At 47.1% G+C, this 19,033-nt stretch overlaps 1 protein-coding gene across 1 annotated transcript in view; it reads left to right on the top strand.

Annotated features, from left to right (window-relative positions):
- The window catches only part of LOC140388072 (anoctamin-1-like), a 239,442-nt gene that overhangs the window by 73,777 nt on the left and 146,632 nt on the right, over positions 1 to 19,033 (top strand). Inside the window, exons 5-9 of the mRNA XM_072471680.1 lie at positions 8,032 to 8,180; positions 9,158 to 9,212; positions 10,117 to 10,168; positions 15,790 to 15,845; positions 18,643 to 18,684. Coding sequence (XP_072327781.1) covers positions 8,032 to 8,180; positions 9,158 to 9,212; positions 10,117 to 10,168; positions 15,790 to 15,845; positions 18,643 to 18,684 — 354 coding nt within the window. The remainder of the gene's footprint in view (positions 1 to 8,031; positions 8,181 to 9,157; positions 9,213 to 10,116; positions 10,169 to 15,789; positions 15,846 to 18,642; positions 18,685 to 19,033) is intronic.

Below are 19,033 nucleotides of genomic sequence, written 5' to 3'. Positions count from 1 at the left end.
GCAATGGCGGCAACGCACGCATGCGCAGTGGCTCCCTTCTCCGTGCCGGCCCCAACGCAACATGGCGCAGGGCTACAGGGGCCGGCGCGGAAGAAAGGAGGCCCCAGCCAGAGAGGCCAGCCTGCCGATTGGTGGGCTCCGATCGCGGACCATGCCACATCAGAGCCCCCCCCCCCCTCCCCCGGGGTCGGACCACCACCACCACCACCCCCACCACCCCCACAGTCCGCCCCCGGATCCTTCCACGCCGAGGTCCTGCTGGCTTAGAGCAGGTGTGAATGCCGCCAGCGGGACTCGGGTGTTTTTACGACGGCCGCTCGGCGCATCCCGGGCGGAGAATCGGCGGGGAGCGGGGGGCGTGCTCTACTGGCGCCGCGCCAACCACACCTGCGCCAATGGCTCCAATTCTCCGCTCTGCGGAGAATCGCTTCCCGGCGTCAGGACGGCGTGGAACGATTCGCAGAGGCCGCGCGGATTCTCCAGCCCGGCCCCGGGCTGAGAGAATTCCGCCCCCACCCCCTCCCCCACCAATGCCAATTAAAGGAATCATCAAATACTTTAAGTTTGGTTGCTGATTGATTTCTACTGGTTGTTGCTAAGTTTGGTTCTTTGTACTGTTATTTAAAGTTGCTGAAGTCAGGTGATGACTGGATTTTTCCCAGGCCTCAAAGATTCTGCACAAAACCCACTCTCCTCCTAATGCTGGTGTGGTAGGTTTTGTGTTCCCCTTGGCCTACAGCATGACAGGGAGAGTGAGCAGAGGTGTCCATCTGGAGATTGGAAAATCTGGGCCTCTGTATCTTCTTTGCCACTGTCCTTCTGTTCCTGTAGGACAGCCTGGCCAGGAGGCAGTTCTTGAAGATCCGAAAGGAAAAAGACACACGGGTCGGGTTGTGATGAGGGGAGAAGGGATAGCAAGAGGTGTATGCTGACACCATGTGCAACTTGTAAATCAGAAGAGATTGTGAAATAAGGGGGAACTGAGATGTTAGAAGGAGTATTGTGCATAAAGATACCATTATTTTTGGTAGTTTCAACTCTGCCACTGACCATGTCTTTCCTCTTGGTCAAACCAATAATGCTGAGCACCACCTCCTCCATGGTGGCTAAGGACATACATCCAATCTTGTTCCTTGCCAATTAGGGGGTGCTGCTGTCTAATTGTTGTTGTTGCAACTGTACAACGTACAAAGTCTTACAACACCAGGTTAAAGTCCAACAGGTTTGTTTCGATGTCACTAGCTTTCGGAGCGCTGCTCCTTCCTCAGGTGAATGAAGAGGTATGTTCCAGAAACACATATATAGACAAATTCAAAGATGCCAAACAATGCTTGGAATGCGACCATTAGCAGATGATTACATCTTTACAGATCCAGAGATGGGGTAACCCCAGGTTAAAGAGGTGTGAATTACATCAAGCCAGGACAGTTGGTAGGATTTCGCAGGCCAGATGGTGGGGGATGAATGTAATGTGACATGAATCCCAGGTCCCGGTTGAGGCCGCACTCATGTGTGTGGAACTTGGCTATAAGTTTCTGCTCGGCGATTCTGCGTTGTCGCGCGTCCTGAAGGCCGCCTTGGAGAACGCTTACCCGGAGCTCAGAGGCTGAATGCCCTTGACTGCTGAAGTGTTCTCCGACTGGAAGGGAACATTCCTGCCTGGTGATTGTTGCGCGATGTCCATTCATTCGTTGTCGCAGCGTCTGCATGGTCTCGCCAATGTACCATGCTTCGGGACATCCTTTCCTGCAGCGTATGAGGTAGACAACGTTGGCCGAGTCGCACGAGTACGTACCGCGTACCTGGTGGGTGGTGTTCTCACGTGTAATAGTGGTATCCATGTCAATGATCGGGCACGTCTTGCAGAGATTGCCATGGCAGGGTTGTGTGGTGTCGTGGTCACTGTTCTGAAGACTGGGTAGTTTGCTGCAAATAATGGTTCGTTTGAGGTTGCGCGGTTGTTTGAAGGCAAGTAGTGGGGGTGTGGGGATGACCTTGGCAAGATGTTCATCGTCATCAATGACGTGTTGAAGGCTGTGAAGAAGATGACGTAGTTTCTCCGCTCCGGGGAAGTACTGGACAACGAAGGGTATTCTGTCGGTTGTGTCCCATGTTTGTCTTCTGAGGAGGTCAGTGCGGTTTTTCACTGTGGCGCGTTGGAACTGTCGATCGATGAGTCGAGTGTCATATCCCGTTCGTACGAGGGCATCTTTCAACGTCTGTAGATGTCTGTTACGCTCCTCCTCGTCTGAGCAGATCCTGTGTATACGGAGCGCTTGTCCATAGGGGATGGCTTCTTTAATGTGTTTAGGGTGGAAGCTGGAGAAGTGGAGCATCATGAGGTTATCCGTGGGTTTGCGGTAAAGCGAAGTGCTGAGGTGACCGTCCTTGATGGAGACGAGTGTGTCCAAGAATGCAACTGATTTTGGAGAGTAGTCCATGGTGAGTCTGATGGTTGGATGGAACTTATTAATGTCATTGTATAGTCGTTTCAGTGATTCTTCGCCGTGGGTCCAAAGGAAAAAAATGTCATCAATGTATCTGGTGTATAACGTCGGTTGAAGGTCCTGTGCGGTGAGTAGGTCCTGTTCAAACTTGTGCATGAAGATGTTGGCGTATTGGGGTACGAATTTGGTCCCCATGGCTGTTCCGTGCGTCTGGATGAAGAACTTGTTGTCGAAGGTGAAGACGTTGTGATCCAGAATGAAGCGGATGAGTTGCAGAATTGCGTCTGGAGATTGGCAGTTGTCGGTGTTGAGTACTGAGGCTGTTGCAGCAATGCCGTCGTCATGGGGGATGCTGGTGTAGAGTGCCGAGACGTCCATTGTGATGAGGAATGTTCCTGGTTCAACTGGTCCATGGGTGCTGAGTTTCTGTAGGAAGTCCGTCGTGTCGCGACAGAAGCTGGGCGTACCTTGTACGATGGGTTTCAAGATGCCCTCGATGTAGCCAGAGAGGTTCTCACACAAGGTCCCATTACCTGAAACGATAGGGCGGCCTGGTGTGTTGGCCTTATGTACAACTGTACAAGGCATTGGTGAGACCACACCTGGAGCACTGTGCACAGTTTTGGTCCCCTTATTGGACGAAATATGTAGTGGCATTTGGGACAGTTCAGAGGAGGTTCACTAGATTGATTCCAGAGATGAGGGGTGAAATTCTCCGACCCCCCCGCTGGGTCAGAGTATCGCCGGCGGGCTGTGCAAATCACGCCACACCGCCCCGATGCCGGGGCGCGATTCTCCGCTATCGGCATTGGGGCCGGTGTGGTCGGCGTGGTGCCAGTCGGGGTATGCGATGACTCTCCGCCGTGGGCCAGCGCGCCGATTCTCCGGCCCGAATGGGCCGAGCGGCCGTCATCAAAACGACGAGTCCCACCGGCGCCGTTCTAACATCCTCTGAGCCGGCGGGACCTCGTTGTTGAAGGGGCCGGGGCGCAGCCTGTTGGGGAGGGGGGTGGTGGTCCGACCCCGGGGGGGGGGGGCCTCCGTAGTGGCCTGGCCCATAACCGGGGCCCACCGATTGGCGGGCCGGCCTCTCAGCCCCCCGGCCTCCTTTCCTCCGCGCTGGCTCCTGTAGCCCTGCGCATTTGGCGTCGGGGCCAGCGCGGGAAGAAGGCCACTGCGCATGTGCTAGTTGGCGCCAGCCCAACTGCTCATGCGCGGACCCCGCGGAGCCGGGTTCAGGCCGGGATCGGCAGCTGGAGAGGCGTGGACCACTCCAGCGCCGTACTACCCCACTGTGAGCTGCAGAATGGGGCCCTGGAACGGACGCTGATGCCGGAGTAAAACACTCCCATTTTTACGCCGGCATCGCCGCATAGCCGCCCGATGGAGAATCCCGCCCGAGGGGTTTGTCTAATGTCGGGAGATTGAGCAGTTTAGTTCTATATTCTCTAGAGTTTAGAAGAATGAGTGGAGATTAAATTGAGGTATATAAGATAATAGCAATGGATAAAGTAGATGTAGAGCAGATGATTCCTATTGTGGGGCATTCTAGAACAAGAGGTCATAGTCTCAGGATAAGAGGTAGCAAATTTAAAACAGAGATGAGGAAAAATATTTGTCTCAAAGGGTCGTGAATTTGTGGAATTTGCTACCCCAGAGTGCGGTGGATGCTGGGACAGTGAGTAAATTTAAGGAGGAGTTAGACAGATTTTAATTAGTAATGGGTTGAAGGGTTACAGAGAACTGGCAGGACAGTGGAGTTGAGGCCATGACGAGATTACCCATGATCGTATTGAACGGTGGAGCAGGATTGAGAGTCTAAATTGCCTACACCTGCTCCTAGATTTTTGTTCTAAGAAAGGACTATTCTGTCTAATTTCTAGGCGGCATGGTAGACCAGTGGTTAGCACAGTTGCTTCACTAGATCCAGGGTCCCAGGTTTGACTCCCGACTTGGGTCACTGTCTGCGTGGAGTCTGCACGTTCTCCCCGTGTCTGCGTGGGTTTCCTCTGGGTGCTCCAGTTTCCTCCCACACGTCCTGAAAGACGTGCTGTTAGGAATTCTCCCTATGTGTACCCGAACAGGCACTGGAATGTGGCGACTAGGGGCTTTCCACAGTAACTTCATTTCAATGTTAATGTTCGCCTACTTGTGACAATAAAGATTATGATACACTTTGAGTCAGATTGGTCTGTAAACTCAGAAATTAAGCCATCCAAAGGAAGCTTTTGACTGAAGATGCATTAACCCTGAAATCTGTTGTGGAAATCGCTCCTTCCATGCAATTTGCAGCATAAGAGGCTTTAGTGGTTGGTGACCGAGCAAAAATTCCTAAGATGGAGCCTGCTAAAAGTAGGTCTGAGAAAAATCCACCGTGCCATTGCTGTACTCAAGTGGGACATTCAGCAGGAGAAATTTTTTGGTAAGGAGAATAAATACAAAAAATTGTGGTGAAGTCGGCCATATTGTATGTTGGTCACATCAAATTTCACCAGCGCAAAAGAAACGTACCAAGAAAAATACAGCCATGTCTGCTGGTTGAGTTTATCAGTTAAGTGATAAGTAACCCACCAGGGGATAATGTGCCAAGTCAGCTTAAACAATTCATGCTTGGTGAATTCTTGGTATCAGCAACACTTTTGGCAGGAGTTTTTGGGGGTTATTCAGGAGGCACAACAGAAGTTCATCCCAAGGAGGAGGAAACATGCTAAGGGGAGGACAAGACATCCATGGCTGACGAGGGAAGTCAAGGACAGCATAAAAGCAAAACAAAAAGCATACAAAGTGGCTAGGATTAGTGGGAAATCTTTAAAAGTGAGCAGAGGACAACTAAAAAAATAATAACGGGGAAAAAGATGAAATATGAGTGCAAGCTAGCTAGTAATACAAAAGAAGATAGGAAGAACATTTTTTTATATATAAAAGGCAAGAGAGAGACAAAAGTAGACATTGGACCACCAGCATTGCTTAACAGCGATGTTACTCTTCAAGAGGAAATTGAGAAGGCAATTCGATCTCTTGACAGCACCTATAATTTTGGAAATTGTCAGGCCACAAGATCAAACACAAATGGTTAGAAGTGAGCAAAACTCAAAGAGTAGAATTTTCAACGGTGGAGGATGAGTTTTAGCTAGGAACTATACCATGAATAAAAAATGGACTCCAGCCATCATTCTAGCCAAGACAGGTCCGATACCTTACACAATTCAAACAGGCGACGAACGAGTTTGGTGTCAGCACACTAACCAGTTATTAGCTTCACAAAGTGTACACACAGAGTCTTCACCAGGAAAAATTCAAATCGGAATGAATAGACAGTAGTACATCAGAACTGATATCTATTACAGAAGAAATTATTAAATCCATCACTGCAGAATCTTCAGTACCAACAGAGACAGATGCTGAATTAGTTTCTCAATAAGTACAACCAGCAAGTGAACAGGAAGGCACTTCTGTGAAGAGCCAAATTCCTGAACATCGGACATTACCCAAACAAGCCAGACGTTCGCCAAAGAAACTGCCTTACTGATTTATATATGTATAAATATCATAGAATCATAGATTCCCTACAGTGCAGAAGGAAGCCATTTGGACCATTGAGTCTGCACCGAGCTCTGAAAGAGCACCCTAATCTAGGCCCAATTCCCCATCTTGCAACCCTTTATAGGGGCAGTTTAGCATAGCTAATCCACGTAACTAGCACATCCTTGGACTGTGGGAGGAAACCGGAGCACCCGGAGGAAACCCACGCAGACAAGGGGTGAACATGCAAACTCCACACAGACAGTCGCCCAAGGTAGGAATCAAACCCGGATCCCTGGTGCTGTGAGGCAGCAGTGCTACCTACTGTGCCACCGTGCTGCACCGAAATAACATGATGTAATGTACCGAGTTTAAAAGAAAAGTTGTTGGCACTGAAGGAGCAAAGAGAGAGGGGTTCTATATATTCAAGTAGCACTATTTGCTGATAAAATACCACATTACATGTAGTGACGTCAGCAAAGTGTTTGCACGGGCTTGGGGTGTCCACCATCTTACACTGAAGACGCAACATCTCCTAATAAACCCTGCATTTTGTTTTTCTGAAAGTAGAGCGTGGCACCTCTACTTCTTTTCCTCTTTTCGGCAACCGAAAATAAAGACAGTGTTGAAGGTATTTGTTTGACTGACCCATAAGAATGATGAGACATCCCATTTCACATCAAAATGAGCCAAGCTTCCTCACAACTAGATTTTTTTAAATTCAAAACATGGGCACCATTGTCTGGGCCTGCATTTGTTATCTACCCTTAATTACCCTTGAACTGAATGCGTGCGAGGCCATTTCAGAGTCAACCACTTTGGTGTGGATCTAGAATCAATATAATCTAGGCCGGGTAAGGGCGGCAGATTTCCTTCCCTAAAGGGCATTAGTGAACCAGATGGGTTTTTATAACAATTGACCTTGGCCACCATTAGACTTTTAATTCCAGATTTTTTTTTAATTGAATTCAATTTTCACCATCTGCCGTGGTGGGATTTGAACCCAGGTCCCCAGAGCATTACTTGGGTCTCTAGATTACTAGTCCAGTGACAATATCACCACACCACTACCTCACTGTAAGATAAAGCCTTATTAGAATTAACATAATATGCTTCTTATATTTTTCCTGAGTTAGTGATAAAACATTTTCAGCAATTTTGGTCATTTATGAGAATCCATTTGGATTAAATGCTGCAATCTCTCATTGGCAAAACTGAATTCTGGTGTACTTCAGTATTCCCTATCAGCACTCACTGATTTGTGCAATTCACCAAAATGCCAATGTTGGTATTTTAGATATATATCAGGGGTGCAATTCAGCTGCCTAACCCCCCCTTGGGGAGGCTCTGGATATCCCTCTTCTATTATGTAGCCCCCCCCCCCCAACCCAGCCAAACCCCTGGTAGTGTCAAGCAGGCACCTGGGCACCTTGGCACTGCCAACACAGCATGCTGGCAGTGCCACTGGCACCCTGGCAGTGCCAGGGCAGCACTGTCAGGGTGCACATGTGGCATTGTTCAGGGTGCTATGCTGGTGGTGCCATTGCACCCTGGTGCCATGGGCAGTGCCAGGGTGCCACCCCGCCCTTTCCCCAACCATCTGGGTGGGGGGTTTCCAATGGCATGGGAGTCTACGCTTGTGTGGACCGTACTAAACGGCGCCCTGGTGAGGTGCCCCAGTCACAGCTGTTGAGTCCCAGGCACCGGGTGAATCCGGAGTCCGAGTATTTAAATGAGTCATTAGGCTCATTTTAAATATGACGATCTGGATCTTGCCCAGCGAGGAAGAGATCCAGATCATGCCGGGTGGAATAAGTCAAAATGAAATTTCCAGTTTGGGAGAGGGTATCCATATTATGGAGGTGCTCTTAAAGGTGTTTGCAGGGAACAGGGAGAAACAAATTAAAATGAAAAAAATAAATTAAGGCCTGTTTTCATAACAGACTATTGGAAAGTGGTGGGCAAAGAAAAACACTTCATACTGTGGGGAAAGGGATAACAATTTTGGATGACCTGACTTGGCTGTCATTAATTTGAGGGTCGTGCTTTCATTCTTTCTCAGGCTTTTGAAGTCAATCAGGAGGATGGGATCACAGCAAAGGTGAACTCAATCTGGCAAAAGTTCACAAAGCCTTTACAGCCTCAGGTTGGACAGATGACCCAGACAGGCAAGCACCTGTCACATCCCTTCACCAGAGACAAAATGCATTTGTAAGTAGTTCACACAGAAAAGCATTATTTTGGAAAGCGCATAATTTAGAAAAGGTTAATTATTGCTTACTTTTAGATGTTCTGATGCATACATCAAAGGTTAGAGAGGCGCAAAAGAGTGACCATTGCACGAGTCAAATAATTCTGGAATCTATTATCAAACTCTATATTTAAAATCTGTGTCAAAATTTATCACGTTACCCCCTAAATCCTCCTGGAGTAGTAGAGCCAGGAACAGTTTTACATAAGTAATCAATCTCGGATGAAAACAATATTCCAAAAGGTCGCAACATTATATTTCTATGAATACTTTAAGAATTGTTTTATCATCACCCTGAATGACCCTGGAATCAAAATTCATAGTTTGCCATTTGTCTTGAAGTATCAGCTGCCGTGTATAAATAATTTCAATACATTCTTGACCTTGTAGGTTTATTAATTGTCTCTGGCTATTAAAATTGCATTTGTAGAAAACAATTGGGCCTCATTTCATCATAGGCAAAATGGGCTTAATTCAATATGCAGAGAATAGAATAGAATCAGACAAATTTTACAGCACATTCTTGTGGCGCCTTTCGAAAGGGTTCCTTGTCCTGTTCCCTCTCTGCACACCTGTTTTTTTTTCTCGAATATTTATTCAATTAAATTACAATAATGTATAAAATATTGCGAGACAATTTATGCAGGTGAAATAAAGTGAAAATAGAAGCTAAGATAGAAGCAATGAAGGAGTGAACAATGGAGCATGGGCTGGTTGAAATAATTTTTGTTGGAGTTGGTTAAGGATTTAAGCAGGGGTTCCCCAGAGAGTAGGTTTGAAGATTCTGTTCCAAATGAAATGGGTGGGGGGAGGGGAGGTTGAGTGAGGGGAGAATGGGGCAAGGGGAGTGGAGGGCTTGTAGGGAGACGTAGTAAAGCAATGTGTCGGAGGATGGGGGAGAGCACAGACAATTAACCCTGTCTCTATGTTTTTACAGGTACAACATAACGAATAAGGAAACCTTTTTCGACAATGCAACCCGCAGTCGAATAGTAAGTCAGACAGTCAAATTGTTAGGAGTGGAGTTACTTGTAATTACTTTGACCATGAAAACACCTATAGATGTGCCATCACAATATTCAGTTGAGGCAGCCACATGGTATCTGTAAGAACAAGGAGAAGTATGGCGGTGCAGAACCTTACGCCCTAGAAATCGGTCCCCCTTGAACTTGTTTAATGCCCAAAAAATCAAATGGGATACATACCAATTTCTACCCCAGCGTCTAAATAATTTTTGCTCAATGTGGCTCACAAAGAGTGACAGGATGATGGGCGGGCCCGCCATCCAACTGGAGTTTGACACTTCCTGGTACAGTGGTTTCCTGAGCTGCCATGAGGTTTAGCATTAGAAAAATTCTTCTTCCTTCTCTGTTCCTGTTTTCTTGAAATCCAATGTGTGGTTCTGCCAACTTAGTGATCAAGAATGGATTTTTTGGGGGGATCTTTATGAACAAATTTATTGTAATTGGTAAAAAAAAAGTGCTGCAAAAAGTACACATTATTTCAAAATGATTGAAACAAATTGAACCCCGCTTCCCCCATCCCGCTTACCTGCTGTACTGTGTACATCTCGTCAAAAACGCTGCACAAAGTCTATTCCTCTTTAAAAATGTCTTTGCACACAGAGGTTCCTTGTGGAAATGACAAATGGACTTTCAAGGGAAAATGTGCAACCTCCTGGAACTTGCGCCTACTATTTATTAACATTTACTTCCCTGCATTCTGGGGCCTCACTGAGGGTATAAAACATGTAAACATATTTAGGACTCAGTTGCCTGGGGTCCAAGGGTTGTTTGAGGTCCATGGATATCAGTTTACGACAGCCCTACTCTCTCACGTAGATGTTCAATTCTGGTTGTGATCCTTGACCCTTTATTTCCCCAATTTCTTTTACAGGTTTATGAAATTTTAAAACGAACCTCCTGTCCAACAGCCAGATACAATATGGGTAAGCTCACTTCACAAGCCATTACAGTGTCATTCAGGGTGGTTTTCAAACAATTCTTTAAGTATTTATAGAAATGTAACACTGCGACCTGTTAGAGTATTGGTTTCTTTAGTCAGATAGTGACAATTTACATTAAAACTGTTTCTGGCTCTGCTGCTACAGGAAGAGTTTTGGGGAAAAGTGATATTAAAAATGTTACTATTTAATTAAAAGGAGTTCTCAAGGGATTCAATTCATAGAACAGCAGGGCTGGAAAATGTAAATTAGGATTCCGATGAAGGATCTGAACTCGGGTAGTTTAGATAATGAAACTTAAGGGGCGAATATAACCCTGGCTGAAACTGGGCAGTTATAATCATCTGGGAGGCTTACCCATCAACAGTCTACCCCCGTCCTCCAGTTTTCAGTTAGTAGCTGAACCCCTGAGTAGGTGGTAAAAATACCTGCCTAATGCTGGCGAGGTTTACTTCATTTCATTTAACCTTTATTTAGATAGCTAAGTCAATTGAGAACCAATTCTCATTTACAATAGCAGCCTGGCCAAGAGGCTAACATCACAGCAACAGAAATTACACATCAGTATAATTCATTTAAACACTAAAAGCAATAATTAGCAGTCAAAAGAATTGACAGTTTAGCAAGTACAATTATCAGAGCCTTATCCCTTTGGCAAAAGGCATCCACGGTGGTAAAATTAATTAGCTTCAGCTTTCGTTGTAACTTGTCCCATTCAATGGTAGCCACAAACTGAAATGATTTATAATTGAAGACTGTGCTCATTCTTGGAGTGACCAATTTGATCAAGCACACGACCTCAGATTATAAGATGGGCGGGATTCTCCGATCTTGTCCATGGTGGTACCCGTTGCAAGCGAGAACAGAAGATTTTGCATTCCAGCCAAAACTCAATTCACTTTAAGGTTCCTGGAAAATCCCAGCCGAGAACGAGGCAGAAGACAGTGAAATGTAACCGACTTTTCAAATAGGTGCTTTCCCTCGCAAGGTTCGACAAATTAACAGAAGCCAGAGGAGTGGCGCCTTTCGTGTAATGAGATCCAGTTAACATGGTGTAGAGGCCACAGTGATGGGTGTGAAAAGGGGCTCCAGTCACAAATCTAATTGCAAAGAGAAAGAGGACCTTTAACTTCCCAAGAGCAGTTTTGGAATTAACTTGACAAATAAGGTCATCTTAATCAAAAATGGACAGGATAGGCATCTGAACATCGAATCATAGAATCCCTACAATTCAGAAGGAGGCCATTTGGCCCATCGAGTCTGCACCGATGCTCTGAAAGAGCACCCTACCTAGGGTCATGCCTCCACCCTATCCCCGTAACCCAGTAACCCCACCTACCCTTTTGGTTATTAAGGGGCAATTTAGCATGGCCAATCCCCTAACCTTCACATCTTTGGACTGTGGGAGGAAACCAGAGCACCCGGAGGAAACCCACGCAGACATGGGGAGAAAGTGTAAACTCCAGATGGACAGTCACCCGAGGCCAGAATTCAACCAGGTCCCTGGCGCTGTGGGGTAGCAGTGCTAACAACTGTGCCTCTATGCCGCCAAAAAGCACAAAAGCAATAATGCAATGATGACCCCAGTGAGCTATCGACAGCAATCCGCTCACTTACATTTAGTCATGGTGGTTGGTCAGGTTAATGAGGATAATGGGGCATGACTGGTTCTAGGAGATCAAATTAAATTGTCTAGAAATTTTAGAAATGGTCCACACAAGATCATCAGCAAGTCCAAAGATATTTTCCACAAAGAACCGGGAAAAATAAAAGGAGTCAAGGCAAGAATTCATGTGAACACTTAAGCCACCCAAGATTTTTCAGGGCGAGACCTGTGCCCTATGCGTTATTGGAGACGGTTGAAATGGAGTTGAAAAGGCTGGAAGATCGAGGCACAATTCAATCAGTGCGATTTTCAGAATGGGCAGCACCCATTGTGCCAGTAGTGAAACCAAATAAAAACATTTGCTTCTGCAGGGAATACAAGCTGACGGTGAACTAGACAGTGAAGCTGAACAAGTACCCCATCTCCAAAGTTGAAGATCTGTAAGCGAAACCAGTAGGAGGTCAATGCTAATCAGTTGGATATGAGTCATGCCTACCAGCAGCTGGAGCTGGACAATGCCTCGAGGGAATATATGACCATATACATCCATAAGGTGCTGTACCAGTACACATGCTTGCCATTTAGAGTTTCATCAGCTTGTGCTATATCCCAAAACACTAAAAAGTTCCATCAATATCTATACGGAAGACATTTCACTTTTGGGACAGACAACAGGTCACTTGTTGGGTTGATTCAAGGAAGATAAGGCAATTCCACCAATAGCTTTGGTCCATATGCAGCGTTGGGCGTTGTTCCTATCGACTTTTGAGTACACCATTGAACATCATCCAGGGTCACAAATAGGCAATGCAGATGCCCTGAATCATATTCCTTTGCCAGAGATTGGTGCAACCCCCACACTACCAGAAGAGATAAGAATGGCCATGAATTTTCTGGACGATTTGCCAGTGTCAGCTCAATAGGTTAAGTACTGGCCAAACAGAGACCCAGTGTTGCTGAAGATGAAACATATAATATTGTGTGGATGGCAGAATGAGAGAGCTTCAGAGGAAATGAAGCCTTACCAGATCAGGAAAGACGAGCTCAGCTATAAGGTCGTCCCCAGGCCAAGAAGAGAACTAATCCTGGAAGAGTTACATAGTACCCATCTGGGCATGTCTAAAATACAATTGCTAGCGAAAAGCTATTTCGTGGTGGTCTGACACTGACGCTGCAATTCAAACAGTGGTAAAGCACTGCGATCAGTGCCAATTTCAGCAGAGGTTACCTGCTACAGCTCCGTTACATCTGTGGGAATGGCCAGGTTGACCCTGGGTTAGGGTCCATGTCGAATATGAGGAGCCGTTACAGGCACTTGTGAATGCCATTCAGAGTGGATGGAGGCGTTTGAGATGAGAGCCACGACTGCTTAAGTGACAGTTGAGATGTTGGGACAGTGTTTTGCAAACCATGGGATACCAGAGGTCCTTATTTCGTACAATGGAACAATTTTTACCGGTGCCGGATTTCAGACATTTATGACTGTTAACGGAATAAAACATATCAGGCAAATAAACATGGGATACAGGGTAATTTGGTATGGTGGATTCAAAATTGGCTTAGTTGTAGGAGACCGAGGATGATCTCAGAAGGCTGCTTTAGAGACCGGAAGCCAGTGTCCAGTAGCGTACCACAGGGATAATGTGTTGGGTCCCCTATTATTCATCATTTATATAAACAACATTGATGACTATGTGGGGGGATAGGATCAGTATGTTTATGAATGACACAAAGATTCGTTGGGTGGTTAACAGTGAGGTTGAGTGTCTTGCGTCACAGGAAGATATAGATGGGATGGTCAAATAGGCAGAAAAGTGGCAGGAATTTAACCCTGAGAAGTGTCAGGTGACATATTATGGAAAGAGAAATTTGACAGGGAAGTATTCAATGAATAGTCTGACACTCAAAGGTTCTGAGGAAAAAAGGAGCCATGACATGTTTGTCCATAGCTCTCTGAAGGCAGAAGGGAAGGTTAATAGGGTGATGAAAAAGACATGGGACACCGGCTTTTATCAATTGAGGCATAGATTACAAAAGCAGGGAGGTCATGTTAGAGTTGCACAGAACTTTGGTGAAGCCACAGCTGGAGTACTGTGTGCAATTCTGGTCACCACATTATAGGAAGGATATGATTGCACTGGAGGGGGTGCAGAGGCGATTCACTAGGATGTTGCTGGGATGTAACATTAAAGTTATGAAGAAAGGTTGGATAAGCTTGGGTTGTTTTCGTTCGAGCAGAGAAACCTAGGGGCACTCTGATCGAGGTGTACAACATTATGAGGGGCATGGACAGGGTGTATAGGGAGCAGCTGTTCCCCTTGGTTGAAGGGTCAGTCACGAAGGGACACAGCTTCAAGGTGAGCGGCAGGAGATTTAAGGGGGTTGTGAGGGAAAGGGTTTTCACTTTTTAGGCTCAGGACGAGATTACGTTTTGTGTTCCCAAACATAGTGGGGCGGATGGAGACAAGCCAGAGGAACCAGAAGAGGAACCAAGATTTGTTTAAATATGCAAGGGCATCCGGGATCGAGATCCAGTGTTTGTGAAGAATTTTGGTAATGGACCAAATTGGGTTCCAGGAGATGTTGTGACCAGAACAGGGCTGGGGTCCTATGAAGTTAAAGCACAGGACCATGTGATGTGCATGTGATTTTAATATAGCATGTGATCAGTTTTGTGGGCGCGAGTCATCCCAAGAGCCAGTGTTGCGACCTGATCCGATTGTGCCAGCAGGAAGCATTGTGGGTTGCCCGAGGAGTGAACTGACAGATCAGCCAGTAACAGGCCAGTGTGTCATTCCCCCAGGAAACAGTAGAAACAGGAAGGTGAAATGCTGGTACATGGAGCGAGTCCTCGTGAAATAAGACCAACAGTAACTATCTCAACAGAAGAACCTCATTCACTTGAGCCACGTGGCTCTACGAGAAAGAATAGGTCACTGGCAGACTAAGTTATTGATGGACTAGTGTAAAAATGTTGATTATAAGTACTGTCTCGGCAATTGTGTAATTTTAGTTATTCCAATGTGTAAAAGGAGACATAAAGGAGAGGGATGCAGTAACTGGCCCCTTTAAGTGATGTTCTCTGAGGGAGGAGTCATGTGATTTGCTAGTCCAATCAGGGACGGAGTTGGGATTTGGCTGGGACGTGTTGGATCTTGTCCCAGCAGTTGGACTATAGAGCTGACAATGTAAAGACCATTTTCGGCACTGTAAATAATTGTTCATAGTTGTCAATGGCACTTTTTGTGGGTCTTGAAGAGTCTCTCCCCGGTCGAGGCCACACTTTGAAATTTTTTCCGGGGAGCTGAACCTGCCAGCAGGACTGGCACCTCACAGATCAAGCCACTATTTTGAAAGGCTTCCCCGATCACTACCCTCCCCGCCCCCAACACACTTTCAGGACCTCCCTCTTCACCCCCCACTGAACCTTTCTGAGGCTCCCTCAAATCTCCCTCTTTCATTGGCATGGCCCCCGATGCCAATGCCAACTTCACACCCATGCACTTTGGCAGTGCCTGGCTGGCACTGGGTGATCCCTGCGTCGCCGGCCACGCGGTGGGGTCTAATTGCTCCCGAGACTCCCGAGATGCCATCATGCTTGGTCCACGCTTATGGAAATCAGTGTTAACAGGTGCGGCTGTTTACTCCCGGGCGCCGGCTGAATGCGTTGGCAGATTATTTAAAGGAACCTAATGGCTCATTGAAATTTCATTATCTGGATCCAGATCACGCCGGGCATAGCAAGTAGGGTGGCTCGCGATCGGCCCGGCACAAAGCCCGATTTGGGCTCTCCCAGGATTTCCTCATCTCACCCGGCTCCGTGCCAGGCACAATGCAGTGACTGAGTAACGCCCAAGATTACTGTTGTAAGCTGGGACACTGGTAAATCTTTGACTGGGAGCTTTTGGTTATAAGATCAGATGCTGCTGAGTTTTTGACTCCATTATAGGCTTGAATGTGGTGGCGATTTTTGTCATTCTAACTATAAATTTGTTTTCAGGTATCACCACTTTAATAGCAAATGGAGTTTACGATTCAGCTTACCCTCTTCATGATGTAAGTCTGATATTTACTGTGGTATGTTGTTTTCTAAAGAGGGTAATGTAAAACTACACAACAATCTGTGGCTTGGTGCCAGATCATTGAGTTGCTCCAGTGAGTGATAGAACATCATTATAGGCAAACGACGATGAAAATAAGCAAGGGAACAAGATCAAGAGATATTTAATTGCAAATAATTCTGACATTGGAGAGAATGTAGAAGTGGTGTTTAGGGATTGATGCATGATCAATTGCACAAAGACTAAAGTTGGATACAACTGTGGCTTTATTACAGTCAGATGCGTGGCCTCCTGCTGCAGCTGGCGAAATGGCAGGGCATTGGAGGTCATGCATATTTATACAGTTCTCCATGGGCGGAGCCAGCCGGCAGGAGCTACCGGCGAACCTGTAGTGCAGGTCCTACCTTACAACTCCTATTACAGTGGTTCACCACAGGGATTATTATTTCTTTGAAGTGAAAGATCTGAAGATGGGCGGCACGGTAGCACAGTGGTTAGCACTTTTGCTTCACAGCACCAGGGACCCAGGTTCGATTCCCAGTTTGGGTCACTGTTTGTGCAGAGTTTGCATGTTCTCCCTGTGTCTGTGTGGGTTTCTTCCGGGTGCTCCGGTTTCGTCCCACAAGTCGCAAAAGATGTGTTGTTAGGAAATTTGGACATTCTGAATTCTCCCTCCATGTACCCGAACAGGCGGTGGAATGTGGTGACTCGGGGCTTTTCATAGTAACTTCATTGCAGTGCTAATGTAAGCCTACTAGTGACAATAAAGATTATTAAAAAAAAGAGATGGGGAAGCAAGAAATGAGACGGATGTATAATGGACAGTAGATTTGATATCGCCCATTTCACATTATCAGCTAAAGTCAGAATGATCCTCGGAGAGTCCAAATTAAGACCATGACTTGGCAGAGAAACCTAGGACAAATTATGAAATGGTGCATGATGCTTGGAGATTTAAAAAACTAAGAAAATGAAATTGTTTTGGTAAGGTAAGAATTATATATAGGGCAAGCAACAAACATTTACCCGGGCCAGTATGGCCATTAGATATATTGGGCGGGATTCTCCGCAAACTGGCGCGATGTCCGCTACCCGGCGCCAAAAACGGCGCGGATCTCTCCGGCGTCGGGCCGCCCCTTAGGTGCGTAATTCTCCGAATCTTTAGGGGCCAAGCCTTCACCTTGAGAGGCTAGGCCCGCGCCGAGTGGTTTCCGCTCCGCCGGCTGGCGGGAAAGGCCTTTGGCGCCACGCCAGCCGGCGCCGAAAGGACTTCGCCGGGCGACGCATGCGCGGGAGCATCAGCAGCCGCTCACGTCATCCCCGTGCATGCGCAGGGGAGGGGGTCACTTCCGCCTCCGCCATAGTGAAGACCATGGCGAAGGCGGAAGAAAAAGAGTGCTCCCACGGCACAGGTCCGCCCGCGGATCGGTGGGCCCTGATCGCGGGCCAGGCCACTGTGGGGGCACCCCCCCGGGGCCAGATCGCCCCGTGCCCCCCCCGGGACCCTGGAGCCCGCCCGCACCGCCTGCTCCTGCCGGTAAGGTAGGTGGTTTAATCCACGCCGGCTGGAGAGGGTTGACAGCGGCGGGACTTCAGCCCATCGCGGGCCGGAGAATCGCCGGGGGTGGGCCCGCCGACAGGCGCGATTCCCGCCGACCGGCGCGGCGCGATTCCCGCCCCCGCCAAATCTCTGGTGGCGGAAAATTCGTGAAACGGCGGGGGCGGGATTCACGCCAGCTCCCGGCGATTCTCCGAACCGGTGGGGGGTCGGAGAATTGCGCCCATTAACTCAGTTTAAGTCAGATACTTATGGCTAGGATTCCGATGGGCTCAAAGTGGTCACACCCACTGGTCAGAGAACCAGTGGGGCAGCCCCTCTATCAGTTCTGTCGGGAAGGCCCAAAGGAATCAACGACCCTTCGGGCACTTAACTAATCAGCTTCAGGAATCCCAAAAAGCAGAAGTCCCAAACATGAGGCTGGCAGATCTTTGTGCCTTCAACACCAGAAGGAGTGGTGGCAGCTGGAGCCAACGCACGCACCCGAGGTCCAGGATCTTTGTGGGTCTCCAGACCAGGATGTGAATCGTGGGAGAAGGAGGGGGGGGGGAGGGGAGGGAGGGGGGTGGTGGTTGGGGGGTTGGTGCCAAAGGGAGGGCGGTGAGTTTCAGTAGCTGCCACCCCCACTCCTTTCCTGGTGATGGGTCCCTTGATTGGGTGCAGATCAATTCCCCTCCCCAGGAGGCCATTGGCAAACTTGGGAAGCCTTCTGAGGGCCCAGGAAAGGCACGAGGTCCCCATTTAACCCCTTAGCCACCATTAAATTGTGGTGGGCTCATGGATAAGGGGTGGCAATCGACTCATCATGAGCCTAATTGACATCCCATTGTTGGTTACCAGTAATCGTGTGGCAGCCTGTTCATCCCTCAGACTTAATCAGGGGCATTTTTGTCATCAATGGGAGTCAGAAGCAGAACCTTTCCATGATTACTTGGGCCCATCTGCCATGTTTCTCATTGCAATGTGCTGCATTAAATCCAACCCAATATTTGGATGTGGAAGCCACGAGTGAATGTGAAACATACTCCCATGAGGAGTATGTAAGGTCAATACCATAGATAAGTTTAGTGGAAAGCTAGATAAATAAAAGAGGGGGGAAAGAGTCGAGGGTTTTACTGATAGGGTTAGTTGAAGAAGAATGACAGGGGGCTTGTATGGAGCAGTTGGGCTGAATGGTCTGTTTCTATACTGGACATTCTGTGTGATTTCATGTGACATTTGATTTTTTTCAAAGGGTGATTGTGAAGGCACTGATACAGAAGAGAACGAACGCAAGGTAAGGTAGCCAACAAATCAACTTAGTTATCATCACATCTCTAATGTGTTTTCAAAGATGCAGAGGCAAAAATATGGACGATATTTGAATCATTTTGTGCAGCATTTTGCTTTACAATACTGTGGAAGTATTTCGCCATTTAGTGAAAGACACCAGCTGAAAGAAGTCAGAATTATCTGAATTGTACCAGTGTTTGCTATTTCTGATGCCTAATTTTAGTCAGTTTTGATTTGCATCTGTTCTGAAGAGTATTTTAAGAAAACCTATTTTGCATGTGGATAACTACCAAATTCTCCTGAAATAATGAACAACTGTATGGAAGGCAAGTGTGGGTATTTAATTTGCAATC

The sequence above is a fragment of the Scyliorhinus torazame genome, chromosome 13 (assembly GCF_047496885.1).
Source record: "Scyliorhinus torazame isolate Kashiwa2021f chromosome 13, sScyTor2.1, whole genome shotgun sequence".
In the NCBI taxonomy this organism is placed as follows: Eukaryota; Metazoa; Chordata; class Chondrichthyes; order Carcharhiniformes; family Scyliorhinidae; genus Scyliorhinus; species Scyliorhinus torazame.
This window is presented reverse-complemented; position numbering and strand designations above follow the sequence as displayed.